Raw genomic sequence first — 12,190 nt, forward strand, 5'->3', positions numbered from 1 at the left:
CTTGTTTCAGAAACTGCTCATCTCCTGGGAGTTTCATGCAAAACAGGCTCACAGTTTACACAGAACGGTGCAAAAAACAAAATACCTCCAGCGAGTGGCAGTTCTCCCGCAGATGTGCCTTGATAATTATAGAGGTCAGAGAAGAATGGCCAGACTGGGTCAAGCTGACCTAAGGCTACGGTAACTCGAATAACTTTCTTTACAACCATGGTGAGCAGAAAAGTATCTCAGAAAGCATAACTTGTCAAACCTTGAGATGGATGGATTCAACAGAAGAAGACACATCGGGTTCAAGTCCTTTCAGCAAAGGACAAGGTTGTGAGACTACAGTTTGCACCGGCTCACAGAAACTGCAGAGTTGATAATTGAGAAAACATCACCTGGCCCTTATCCAGTCTTCAACTATCCAGTTTCAGTGAGCCTGTGCCCACTGTAACCTCAAACTCTTGTAGTTATACGGTATAAAACTCAGTTAAGTTACATAAGTAGACCTTAAGGACTGTTGTACCTTACCACACCAAGCTTAAAAAAGATATACAACTGAGCATTTCAATCCAGTGATAGTGTAGCTTCTTTCTGAGATTACAGTACCTGTAGTGGTATACTATTTTCTCATGTGGTTTGCGATGTAGCCACACAAATAGCCCACTGGAAATCTGTTTAAACATTCTGCTTAAAATTCTTGGTCTGCTTTGTCACTTTGTTGCAAAAATATAGCTAGTTATAGCAGATGGGTTGGAAAAGGTTGAGCACGTTAGCAGATTTTTTATTATTTTTTACTCCCATTTTCTCTCCACTCACTAGTCCTTCCTTATCACACAACAGCTTGCTCATTGCCAACTAGTGCAATAAACACCACAAAGACCATGGTTGATAGCTGGTATCTGATGCTCGACAGTTGTCATGCGGTGTCAGGGTTGTTCAATTGAAATTGAAATTGAATGTCCTCAGTCCTCACTCACATAATGCCACATAACTGCTTTCTATCTCCAGACAAAAGATTAATCAAGAGCTCATTCAAAGTTATCTTGCTCAGAAAATACTTTTCTCTAATAGACAGAATCACACACACACACACACACACACACACACACACACACACACACACCTCCAACTCTGCGCCCAAACTGTTCACCAATTGCTGTGTGAATATCCTAAATGTGTAATTATGTCAATCTGGTACTTATCACTTTCATCAATGCACACTCACTCTTGTTCACACACCCTCGCAGCAAGTTTGACAAGCAAAGTAGCACTTTGATTTCTGTCAGTTATCATGGGACACTGTTGAATGTTGTGATTAAAAGGGGAAGGTGTTGAGAACAGGCCACGGTGCAGACTGCACACTGATTAGCTATGCATAAGTGCACTTAAGCAGACTGATAAGGGTCTGATGTAATGTGCTAGGATAAAAAAAAAGACCATATTGACATATTGGCATGTTGGAGGTAAAGATAGATAACACATTCCTGTACTGAGGAATGAAATCTGATACGTTTGTGCTGTTTGATGGTCAAAATACCCCCCTGTCCCTTTCAAAAGGAACATCTTTTCTTCAGTGCATAATTTTTAATTAACTTGCTGCTGTCAGCAATCTCCGGTTTAATAAGAAGTCAATATTCCCAAGTTAGAGTGGTCATGCTGGTTCTGGGAAGTGGAGTGTTCTTACTTTAGCACATTTTCTGAAAGAGTGGCGTAAAGTAAAGGTGGAAAGAAAGGAGAACTAATAATAAGGCTGATAAGAGTAGGCATTTCTCAGAAATACAAAAATCCAGCTGCGTCAAAATAGAAAATCATTCGATGCAACACAAAGTGAGATGCATTATAGTAAAAGGGTGAGTCATTGCGAAGAAAAATGAGAAGGGGAATCCACGTAGATCGACTTTTAGAGTATTCTTGCTGTTACATTATTTTATTTTACTTCTTTAATGCAAGTGCTTGTGTTCAAAGTTAATTTGAATTAGCTTTTGAGGTTAACTGAACCGAATGGACTTGATTCAATCAGATATGTGCTCCTACAAGGCATCCTGCTACCACTAGGTGGCGACCTTGTAAGCAGTACAGCACCCATCTTTGTTTTTGGGAAATCCATTTTTAAATACATCAGACTACACCCGAATGTTTATACCTAATCTTTACGCCACTAATGTACCGGTGTTTTGTGTTATTTGCTTGAATCCCAGTGAAAAGTATAGCCTTCAGAATGACTTACTGTGATTTTCCCTTTGAAGATTGAATGTTTTTGAAGACCCCAGTGAAGTAGCTCTAACAGATCGACTTTGTCGGCTATAATTATGCGGCGCTAACAATCCTAAGTGCAAGAGTGAGAGCTCCACACATTGGAGGATATGACATGAGCCACACTTTCGGCTTTCTCATGTTCATAGTCCAAACACAGCCGGTGTTGAGATACATACAGTGGATTTTATTATTCTTTATTTCATGCACACATATGTCACATTATTTATGGAGGTGTGATAGTGTGCTATCATGGGGGTTGACGTTATGATCATCTCAGGTGGTGGTTATGCCTGGGTTTAAATTACTAGTAGTTTTGTGATGTCGTGTCAGGCTAGGTCAGGAGGTTATATCTCATGGTTACTCTTCTTTTTTTGTGTGTGAGAGTCCTCAATTTTTTTTGTATTTCATCCAGAATAATGGTACCCATTATTTACTCTTTTTATCCTGGGTCTTGTTGGTTTTGTGCTTCCTGAATCTTTGCTCTCTAAGGCAGCTGTTTCCACTTTATCGACTTGTCACTGTCCGTGGTGCTGAAGTTCATAGGACTTATGTCCTATAGGCTCTGATCGTGTTAGACACAGAAAATCCAAGGTCTGACTGTTCGTGCTCAGACATTGTCAGAACAAAATGAATTGATCCCACTGAGTTTGGGACAATGTGCGAGAACAGAACTTCAGCAGTGTTTAATTGTATAATAAGCCCAGCCAGACATTTCCCTCTCTCTCTCCTTTGTCTTTCGCTTCCTCTCTCACTCCGAATCCCAGCTGAGCTGCACCTGCCCACTGAACCGCCCCCCTTTTGCACTTCTTTTCTCCTAACAGAGAGAAGGATAGAATGAGACAGTGAGAGGAGGCTGGATAAACAAGAAGAGAGTGCAGCCTTGCTCAGCCTTGCAATCTTCCATGATAGAGGGGGAGGGATAGAGAAAAGTGAAACGGAGAGAACGAGGGAGAGAGAAGGAGGAGGGGGAGGAAGAAAGACAACCGGGCTCCTCTATTCTCTTTTTCTCCTTTTCTCGCTACTCCACTTATTTGCAGGTCTGGCTGGCACAGAAAGAGGCTGCGGTCCTCTACAGAAACTGGAGGAGAGATTATTGTGAAGGGAGAAGAAGGACGAAATCTGGCTGCATACTTTGTCTCATCACTTCTTGTGCTTCCTGTGACTTCGTCCTTGCACACATGCTTTCAATACAGCCTACTTTTCTGAGGAGCTTCATTTTTTTCTCCACACTATTATATCTTTTTCTTTCATCTACCACTGCTTTTTTGTGACGTTTCACCTCATGCCTCCTCCAAGAGGTGCTGTAGTTGCAACCAGTAGTAGCCAGAGTGCATTTGTAACTGTGTGGGAGTGTGTGTGTGTGTCATTTGGGGAGGGGGAGAAGCTGTGTGGCTGGAGTTAAACGCTGCAGCAGTGATCTCGTCGTGTGTGTGCCACTAGCCACTCTGCTTGTCTCTTTCCCCCGGTCTTGAGGGATGCAGCCTCCGCTCTATGGCTTGCAGATTGAGGCTTTAGAGTATGCCAGTAAACTCCAGGAGTACTGGGAGAGCGCAGATGAAGACTTCTCTCACTGTTCTTCCTTCAGACGTACTGGAATATTGCCCTGGATTCTCATGTTTCCCAAATTCTTTCTCCTGACGGATTTCCGCTTTCGTGCAGAATGTAGAGCTGCTTGTTCTGCTTAAATGCAGCGTTATGACAGTCCCAGATACTTGAAGAATCTTCCAATCGGGGTGGATTTTATTTTGTGTTGTTTCCTTGGTGGTCTGTTGCTGATGTTGTCCCATTGCATGGTAAGAGTGAAAAGCTTGAGAGAGGACATGAGTTGCCAGGTGTTCTGAGTGTCCCCGCGCTTGTGCTCAGTAATTGGACTGAGGAAGCATGTGTGGAAAAGCAGCATGTGTGGGGTCCGGTGTGGCTCCTCTTCGCCTGGGCTCCACTCTGCTCCCGCTAACACTGTGCCTGGTCCTCTGGGAGCCTGTTCCAGCCTTCAGCTCAGCCACCGCTCTGTCCGAGGGTCAGAGGAGCCATTATCAAGCTCAAGACATGCCTCATCAGAGATCCCACGCCTCCCTGCGCTCAGGCCACAGTGCGTAGACTTTCTCTTCATACTCATATGTGCTTGTCTGATTACTAATCATCCAGTGAGAGGGAGAATGATTGCATGATTATAAGTGGGGATGCAAAGAAATTGTAGAAATGTTAGCGAACATTTGATCTGAATGTATAATGATTTAAAGAAGGAAGAATTCTGTCAAGTTTCTTGAACTCATTGTGTCAAACCCATTTTGCTCTCCTTTGGACATATTTTTGTATCCATCCTTGATACCTGAGACTCAGATTATAGTCTGGTCATGTAGTGAGCATGTGCATTGAGTATATGAGTATATTTGTGTGTGTGTGTGTGTGTGTGTGTGTGTGTGTGTGTGTAAAATGCAGTGTGCAAGCCAAATTGAATGTCCTAGGTTCATGAGGGAAAGAGACAGGCTTTTAAGAGACCATTAGACCCCAGGGCTTGAGACTCATTTTACACTATGCCTGTTATTCCCCTCTCCTTTGAAACTCATTTCCAGCATATTGCTGTAATATCTCATTTGCTTGCCCTCGCAGGGGCTGTGCACACTGCAAAATGGACACCTCCTGAAAAATCCCTCCAGCCTTTCGCCTCCCGGTCTGTTGTCAAAGCGTCTCGTTGCGACTCGCAGTTTAAAACTATCAGGCCGATTTGCACGCTGTGTGGAGTAGAGGAGCCCGAGTTGTCAGGCTGTGATGCTTTAGGCTTATATAAGAGGACCTGGCTGCCTCTCACAATTATTCTAACAGATTGAGAAACACAATTGAACCCAGGCAGGAACGCGTGAGGAAGTGAAAGTTTGTGATGTGAAAGGAGTCATTCATCATGCTTTCGCTGAGCTCTATCTCACATTTTCACTATTGTTAACGCTCGTCTCTTTTTTTCCTCCTCTCGCTATCTCTCGGTCTTCTCCTCATTTCGAGGACGCGTGTGACACAGCTGGCCTCTCTAATGGCTGGGCGTGCTGAGATCACTGAGCCACTTTGCACATGTGTGTCACCCCAGGCAGCAAGGCAGCACATAAAGATCTAATGCTTCTGCCTCTTCACTCTCACTTAACCATAAACACCCCACCCCCTCCTCGACGCCCCCACCCCACCCCACACACGCTCACACACACATACAAACTCAAGAGCCTCTTATATCCACCCTCAAAATATACACGGAGGAACCACACATCATTCTGACAACAGAAATCCTACACATACCCAGGAAGTCCATATCATCCTCCTTATTCCAATTTTACCACACACACACACACACACACACAGGAAATGGCACCACCTACAGTCACTAAATTCACCAAAACATTCCTTCTCACAGTGAATACACACATTACAAACAGTATCTAAACACAAATATAGAACATTCAGCTCTACACCTACACGCTGCAACACTAAAAATTAATATTCAATTCATGCAAACATGAAATGCTCATATTCAATCCTTAGACCAAAATAAATTACTTTCCACAACTGATTCGTGCATGTCTTCCAACTGTTTTTTTTTTTTTTTACCTCTTCGCTCCACTGCTTCGTACAATAAAATGAGCAGTGTAAGTGCTGTAAGCGAGTTCTCTCGTCTCTTTAATAATCATTTAAAAGCTACCATTTAAAAGCTATTACTCATATGGTATGTTGTGCACAGCACTGAACTGTGTATGTATGTGCGTTTTGTGTGTGTTCGCGTGAGTTTCTCGCTTTCTCTCTCAAGTGATTAGATGCAAAGTGAATACGAAAGCAGTAAGCGAGACGACTTATGGGCCATAACTCTAAGCTCCGACAAAGTGTTCTGATGTTAAGGTCTTTTTCTCTTTTTTTCTCTCTCTCTTTTTTCTCTTGTTTCCCCTCCATTTGTCTGTTTAATTCTGCCAAATGAACAAGCTGTACTTGTTTCTAATGCTGCGTTGTTAACCACTGTTCAACCTCCTTATCTAAGTTCACGTTCCATGGATCAAACGAATCAGAGGATTATACGCCAGTGTGAAGATACAGAGGCATCTGAGTTTTGTGTGGATTCAATATTAGCGAATGTGGCGCAGTACAATACGATATCATTTAGTAATCTCCAATCAGTATGTGCCCAACTTTATTCAGAATCCTGGGTAGGATCGTTACACCGCTAGGGGTAGGTGCCGTCTTCCGTTTACATTTCCTTATTTAGCATTTATATGATAAAATTACACAAAAGATTAATCAGGTGTTACTGAGAGGTTAATCAGATTCACTGAGAGGTGTGTAGGACATACAAGCGGCCACTTAACACAGCAGTATGTACTGTACTCTATAACCATTCACTCGTCATTATATGTTAAATATATGTTAATTATAATTAATGTTATCATTATATGTTATCTTATATCCAGCACCCAAACTATTGAACATGAGATTCAGATATATGTTCACCTTGCAGAGTTTACTCTCTCTATCTTTCTGTGAGTGTGTGTGTGTGTGTGTATGAGTGTGTATGTTTGTGCATTTTGTATGAGTGTGTGTGTTTGTATGAGTGTGTATGTTTGTGCGTTTTGTATGAGTGTGTGTGTATGAGTGTGTGCGTGTGTTTTGTATGAGTGTGTGTGTGTATAAGTGTGTGCGTGTGTGTGTGTGTTTTGTATGAGTGTGTGTGTATAAGTGCGTGCGTGTGTATGTGTGTTTTGTATGAGTGTGTGTGTATAGTTGCGTGTGTGTGTTTTGTATGAGTGTGTGTTATGTATGAGTGTGTGCGTGTGTGTGTTTTGTATGAGTGTGTGTGTGTTTGTATGAGTGTGTATGTTTGTGTTTTGTATGAGTGTGTTTGTATGAGTGTGTATGTTTGTGTGTTTGTATGAGTGTGTTTGTATGAGTGTGTATGTTTGTGTGTTTGTATGAGTGTGTATGTTTGTGTGTTTTGTATGAGTGTGTTTGTATGAGTGTGTATGTTTGTGTGTTTTGTATGAGTGTGTGTGTATGAGTGCGTGCATGTGTGTGTTTTGTATGAGTGTGTATGTTTGTGTGTTTTGTATGAGTGTGTGTGTGTATGAGTGTGTATGTTTGTGTGTTTGTATGAGTGTGTATGTTTGTGCGTTTTGTATGTGTGTATGTGTGTGTTTTGTATAAGTGTTTGTGGGCGTGTGTGTGTATGAGTGCGTGTGTGTGTGTATGAGTGTGTATATTTGTGTGTTTTGTATGAGTGTTTGTGTGTATGAGTATGTGTGTGTGTTTGTTTGTGTGTTTTGTATGAGTGTGTTTGTATGAGTGTGTATGTTTGTGTGTTTTGTATGAGTGTGTGTGTATGAGTGCGTGCATGTGTGTGTTTTGTATGAGTGTGTATGTTTGTGTGTTTTGTATGAGTGTGTGTGTGTATGAGTGTGTATGTTTGTGCGTTTTGTATGTGTGTATGTGTGTGTTTTGTATAAGTGTTTGTGGGCGTGTGTGTGTATGAGTGCGTGTGTGTGTGTATGAGTGTGTATATTTGTGTGTTTTGTATGAGTGTTTGTGTGTATGAGTATGTGTGTGTGTTTGTATGAGTGTGTATGTTTGTGTGTTTGTATGAGTGTGTATGTTTGTGTGTTTTGTATGAGTGTGTTTGTGTGAGTGTGTCTGTTTGTGTGTTTTGTATGAGTGTGTGTGTATGAGTGAGTGTGTGTGTATAAGTGCGTGCGTGTGTATGTGTGTGTATAATTGTGTGTGTATGTTTTGTATGAGTGTGTGTTATGTATGGGTGTGTGCGTGTGTGTGTTTTGTATGAGTGTGTGTTAAGTATGAGTGTGTGTGTGTGTTTTGTATGAGTGTGTGTGTATGAGTGCGTGCATGTGTGTGTTTTGTATGAGTGTGTGCGTGTGTTTGTATGAGTGTGTCTGTTTGTGTGTTTTGTATGAGTGTGTTTGTATGAGTGTGTATGTTTGTGTGTTTTGTATGAGTGTGTTTGTATGAGTGTGTATGTTTGTGTGTTTTGTATGAGTGTGTGTGTTTGTACGAGTGTGTATGTTTGTGTGTTTTGTATGAGTGTGTGTGTATAAGTGCGTGTGTGTGTTTTGTATGAGTGTGTGTGTATAAGTGCGTGCGTGTGTGTGTGTGTGTTTTGTATGAGTGTGTGTGTGTGTATAAGTGCGTGTGTGTGTATGTGTGTGTATAATTGTGTGTGTGTTTTGTACGAGTGTGTGTTAAGTATGAGTGTGTGCATGTGTGTGTGTTTTGTATGAGTGTGTGTGTATGAGTGCGTGCATGTGTGTGTTTTGTATGAGTGTGTGCGTGTGTTTTGTATGAGTGTGTATGTTTGTGTGTTTTGTACGAGTGTGTGTGTATGAGTGTGTATGTTTGTTTGTTTGTATGAGTGTGTATGTTTGTGCGTTTTGTATGTGTGTGTGTTTTGTATAAGTGTTTGTGGGCGTGTGTGTGTATGAGTGCGTGTGTGTGTGTATGAGTGTGTATATTTGTGTGTTTTGTATGAGTGTTTGTGTGTATGAGTATGTGTGTGTGTTTGTATGAGTGTGTGTGTTTGTGTGTTTTGTATGTGTGTGTTTGTATGAGTGTGTATGTTTGTGTGTTTGTATGAGTGTGTATGTTCGTGTGTTTTGTATGTGTGTGTTTGTATGAGTGTGTATTTTTGTGTGTTTGTATGAGTGTGTATGTTTGTGTGTTTTGTATGAGTGTGTTTGTATGAGTGTGTCTGTGTGTTTGTATGAGTGTGTATGTTTGTGTGTTTTGTATGAGTGTGTATGTTTGTGTGTTTGTATGAGTGTGTATGTTTGTGTGTTTGTATGAGTGTGTATGTTTGTGTGTTTTGTATGAGTGTGTATGTTTGTGTGTTTTGTATGAGTGTGTATGTTTGTGTGTTTGTATGAGTGTGTATGTTTGTGTGTTTGTATGAGTGTGTATGTTTGTGTGTTTGTATGAGTGTGTATGTTTGTGTGTTTTGTATGAGTGTGTTTGTATGAGTGTGTATGTTTGTGTGTTTGTATGAGTGTGTATGTTTGTGTGTTTGTATGAGTGTGTATGTTTGTGTGTTTGTATGAGTGTGTATGTTTGTGTGTTTGTGTGAGTGTGTATGTTTGTGTGTTTGTATGAGTGTGTATGTTTGTGTGTTTTGTATGAGTGTGTATGTTTGTGTGTTTGTATGAGTGTGTATGTGTGTGTGTTTGTATGAGTGTGTATGTTTGTGTGTTTTGTATGAGTGTGTATGTTTGTGTGTTTTGTATGAGTGTGTATGTTTGTGTGTTTTGTATGAGTGTGTATGTTTGTGTGTTTTGTATGAGTGTGTATGTTTGTGTGTTTTGTATGAGTGTGTATGTTTGTGTGTTTTGTATGAGTGTGTATGTGTGTTTGTATGAGTGTGTATGTTTGTGTGTTTGTATGAGTGTGTATGTTTGTGTGTTTGTATGAGTGTGTATGTTTGTGTGTTTGTATGAGTGTGTATGTTTGTATGTTTGTATGAGTGTGTATGTTTGTGTGTTTTGTATGAGTGTGTATGTGTGTTTGTATGAGTGTGTATGTTTGTGTGTTTGTATGAGTGTGTATGTTTGTGTGTTTTGTATGAGTGTGTATGTTTGTGTGTTTTGTATGAGTGTGTATGTGTGTTTGTATGAGTGTGTATGTTTGTGTGTTTGTATGAGTGTGTATGTTTGTGTGTTTTGTATGAGTGTGTATGTGTGTTTGTATGAGTGTGTATGTTTGTGTGTTTTGTATGAGTGTGTATGTTTGTGTGTTTTGTATGAGTGTGTATGTTTGTGTGTTTTGTATGAGTGTGTATGTGTGTTTGTATGAGTGTGTATGTTTGTGTTTTGTATGAGTGTGTATGTTTGTGTGTTTTGTATGAGTGTGTATGTTTGTGTGTTTTGTATGAGTGTGTATGTGTGTTTGTATGAGTGTGTATGTTTGTGTGTTTTGTATGAGTGTGTATGTTTGTGTGTTTTGTATGAGTGTGTATGTTTGTGTGTTTGTATGAGTGTGTTTGTATGAGTGTGTATGTTTGTGTGTTTTGTATGAGTGTGTTTGTATGAGTGTGTATGTTTGTGTGTTTTGTATGAGTGTGTATGTTTGTGTGTTTTGTATGAGTGTGTATGTTTGTGTGTTTGTATGAGTGTGTATGTTTGTGTATTTTGTATGAGTGTGTTTGTATGAGTGTGTATGTTTGTGTGTTTTGTATGAGTGTTTGTGGGTGTACATGTAGCATGTGGGGATACATGATTTAGTCACATGAAATGCTGACTCTCAAACACTGTCCCACTCTCCCAGAAGGAGCGAAGGAGTGAAAAAATTGAGAAAAAAAAGTATGTGTGTGTGTGAGTGTGTGTGTGAGTGTGTGTGTGAGTGTGTGTTTGAGTGTGTGTTTGAGTGTGTGTTTGAGTGTGTGTTTGAGTGTGTGTTTGAGTGTGTGTGTGAGTGTGTGTGCGAGTGTGTGTGCGAGAGAGAGAGGGCAAGAGATCCTCAGCTGCGAGTAGTTGTGGAGTGTAATCTAAACTCAGTGAGCCCGAAACCCTGGAGAGATTTCTCATCCTGTCACTGTAACTCACACTCGCTGAGCTTAGAAGAGCTCAAAGCATGAGATAATGACAAACACACACACTCACACACACACACGCACACACACACATACACACACACACACACACACATTTTTCTTTCAATGTCATTTAATTTCATTTGGGAATTTTATGAGAAAATGTTTCTTCCTTCCTTCCTCCCTTTTCATTTCTTTCTGTCCTTGTTCTTTCCTTCAGTCCATCCTTCCATCATTTCTTTCTTTCTTTCTTCCTTTCTTTTCATCCCTTTCTGCCTTCCTTCCTTCTTTCCTTGCTTCCTTTTCATTTCTTTCTGTCCTTGTTCTTTCCTTCAGTCCATCCTTCCATCATTTCTTTCTTTCTTTCTTCCTTTCTTTTCATCCCTTTCTGCCTTCCTTCCTTCTTTCCTTGCTTCCTTTTCATTTCTTTCTGTCCTTGTTCTTTCCTTCATTCCATTATTTCATTTCTTATTCTTTCTTCATCCCTTTCTTTCTTTCTTTCTTTCTTTCTTTCCATCCATTTAATTCCTTTCTGCTTTTGTTCCAGCCATCATTCCTTCCTTCCATCCTTCCTTCTTTCCTTCCTTTTCATTTCTTTCTGTCCTTGTTCTTTCCTTCATTCCATTCTTTCATTCCTTATTCTTTCTTCATTTTCATCCCTTTCTTTCTTTCTTTCTTTCTTTCTTCCTTCTTACCATCCATTTCATTCCTTTCTGCTTTTGTTCCAGCCATCATTCCTTCCATCCTTCCTTTCTTCCTTCCTTCCATCCTTCCTTTCTTCCTTCCATCCTTTCTTTCTTTCTTTCTTTCTTTCATCAATTCCATTCCTTTCTGCCTTCCTTCCTTCCTTTCACTCATTCTTCTGTCCCACCATTTCAATTTTTCACAGCTTTTTGTTTTCTTTGGGCTTCAGCCAGGCTTATTAAATAAAAAAAAAACAAAAAAAACCCTATAGCCAAGCAAAACAGCAGCTGTTATAAAGTGTCACAAGCAGCAGCCCAGAATAACAGTTGTGCTCTAATTGGGCCCTGAAAGGTCAGCAGGGGAAAGAAGCAGCACTGCTCCTGACCACAAACCCCTCAGCTGCTGAACAACTGTCTTTATCACATGGGGAGATCTGAGCTGGCTCTGAGCGGGCTGAGTTATCATCATCCTGCTGTGTGTGTGTGTGTGTGTGTAAAGAAACTGCACATGTCTGATTCCACTGAGACTGTGTGTGTCCTGATCAGTGTAACAATGTCACTGACAGACCAGTGATTCTGTACAATGTATGTATACAAAATGAGCTTCATATCAGACCCTTCACCGCAGCTGAGAGACAGTCGGAGCTAGGTTCTCCACAACGGTAACTATGAATCTTCAGCAACATGTATGTGGTGTCCGGGGAAAAACCTTCCC

The 12,190-nt window shown here is 40.6% G+C and overlaps 1 protein-coding gene across 9 annotated transcripts in view; it reads left to right on the top strand.

The window, feature by feature from the left end:
- nrxn1a (neurexin 1a) overlaps window positions 1-12,190 on the top strand; it is a 171,819-nt gene that overhangs the window by 118,705 nt on the left and 40,924 nt on the right. For 2 of the 9 annotated variants that reach the window (XM_053640439.1, XM_053640440.1), the window contains exon 1: window positions 2,400-4,330. The exons of the other annotated variants lie outside the window; for them this stretch is intronic. In XM_053640439.1, coding sequence (XP_053496414.1) covers window positions 4,123-4,330 — 208 coding nt within the window. In that variant the 5' untranslated portion in view covers window positions 2,400-4,122. Of the gene's footprint in view, window positions 1-2,399; window positions 4,331-12,190 lie in introns of those variants that run through there. 9 annotated transcript variants of the gene reach the window in all.

The sequence above is a fragment of the Ictalurus furcatus genome, chromosome 13 (assembly GCF_023375685.1).
Source record: "Ictalurus furcatus strain D&B chromosome 13, Billie_1.0, whole genome shotgun sequence".
In the NCBI taxonomy this organism is placed as follows: Eukaryota; Metazoa; Chordata; class Actinopteri; order Siluriformes; family Ictaluridae; genus Ictalurus; species Ictalurus furcatus.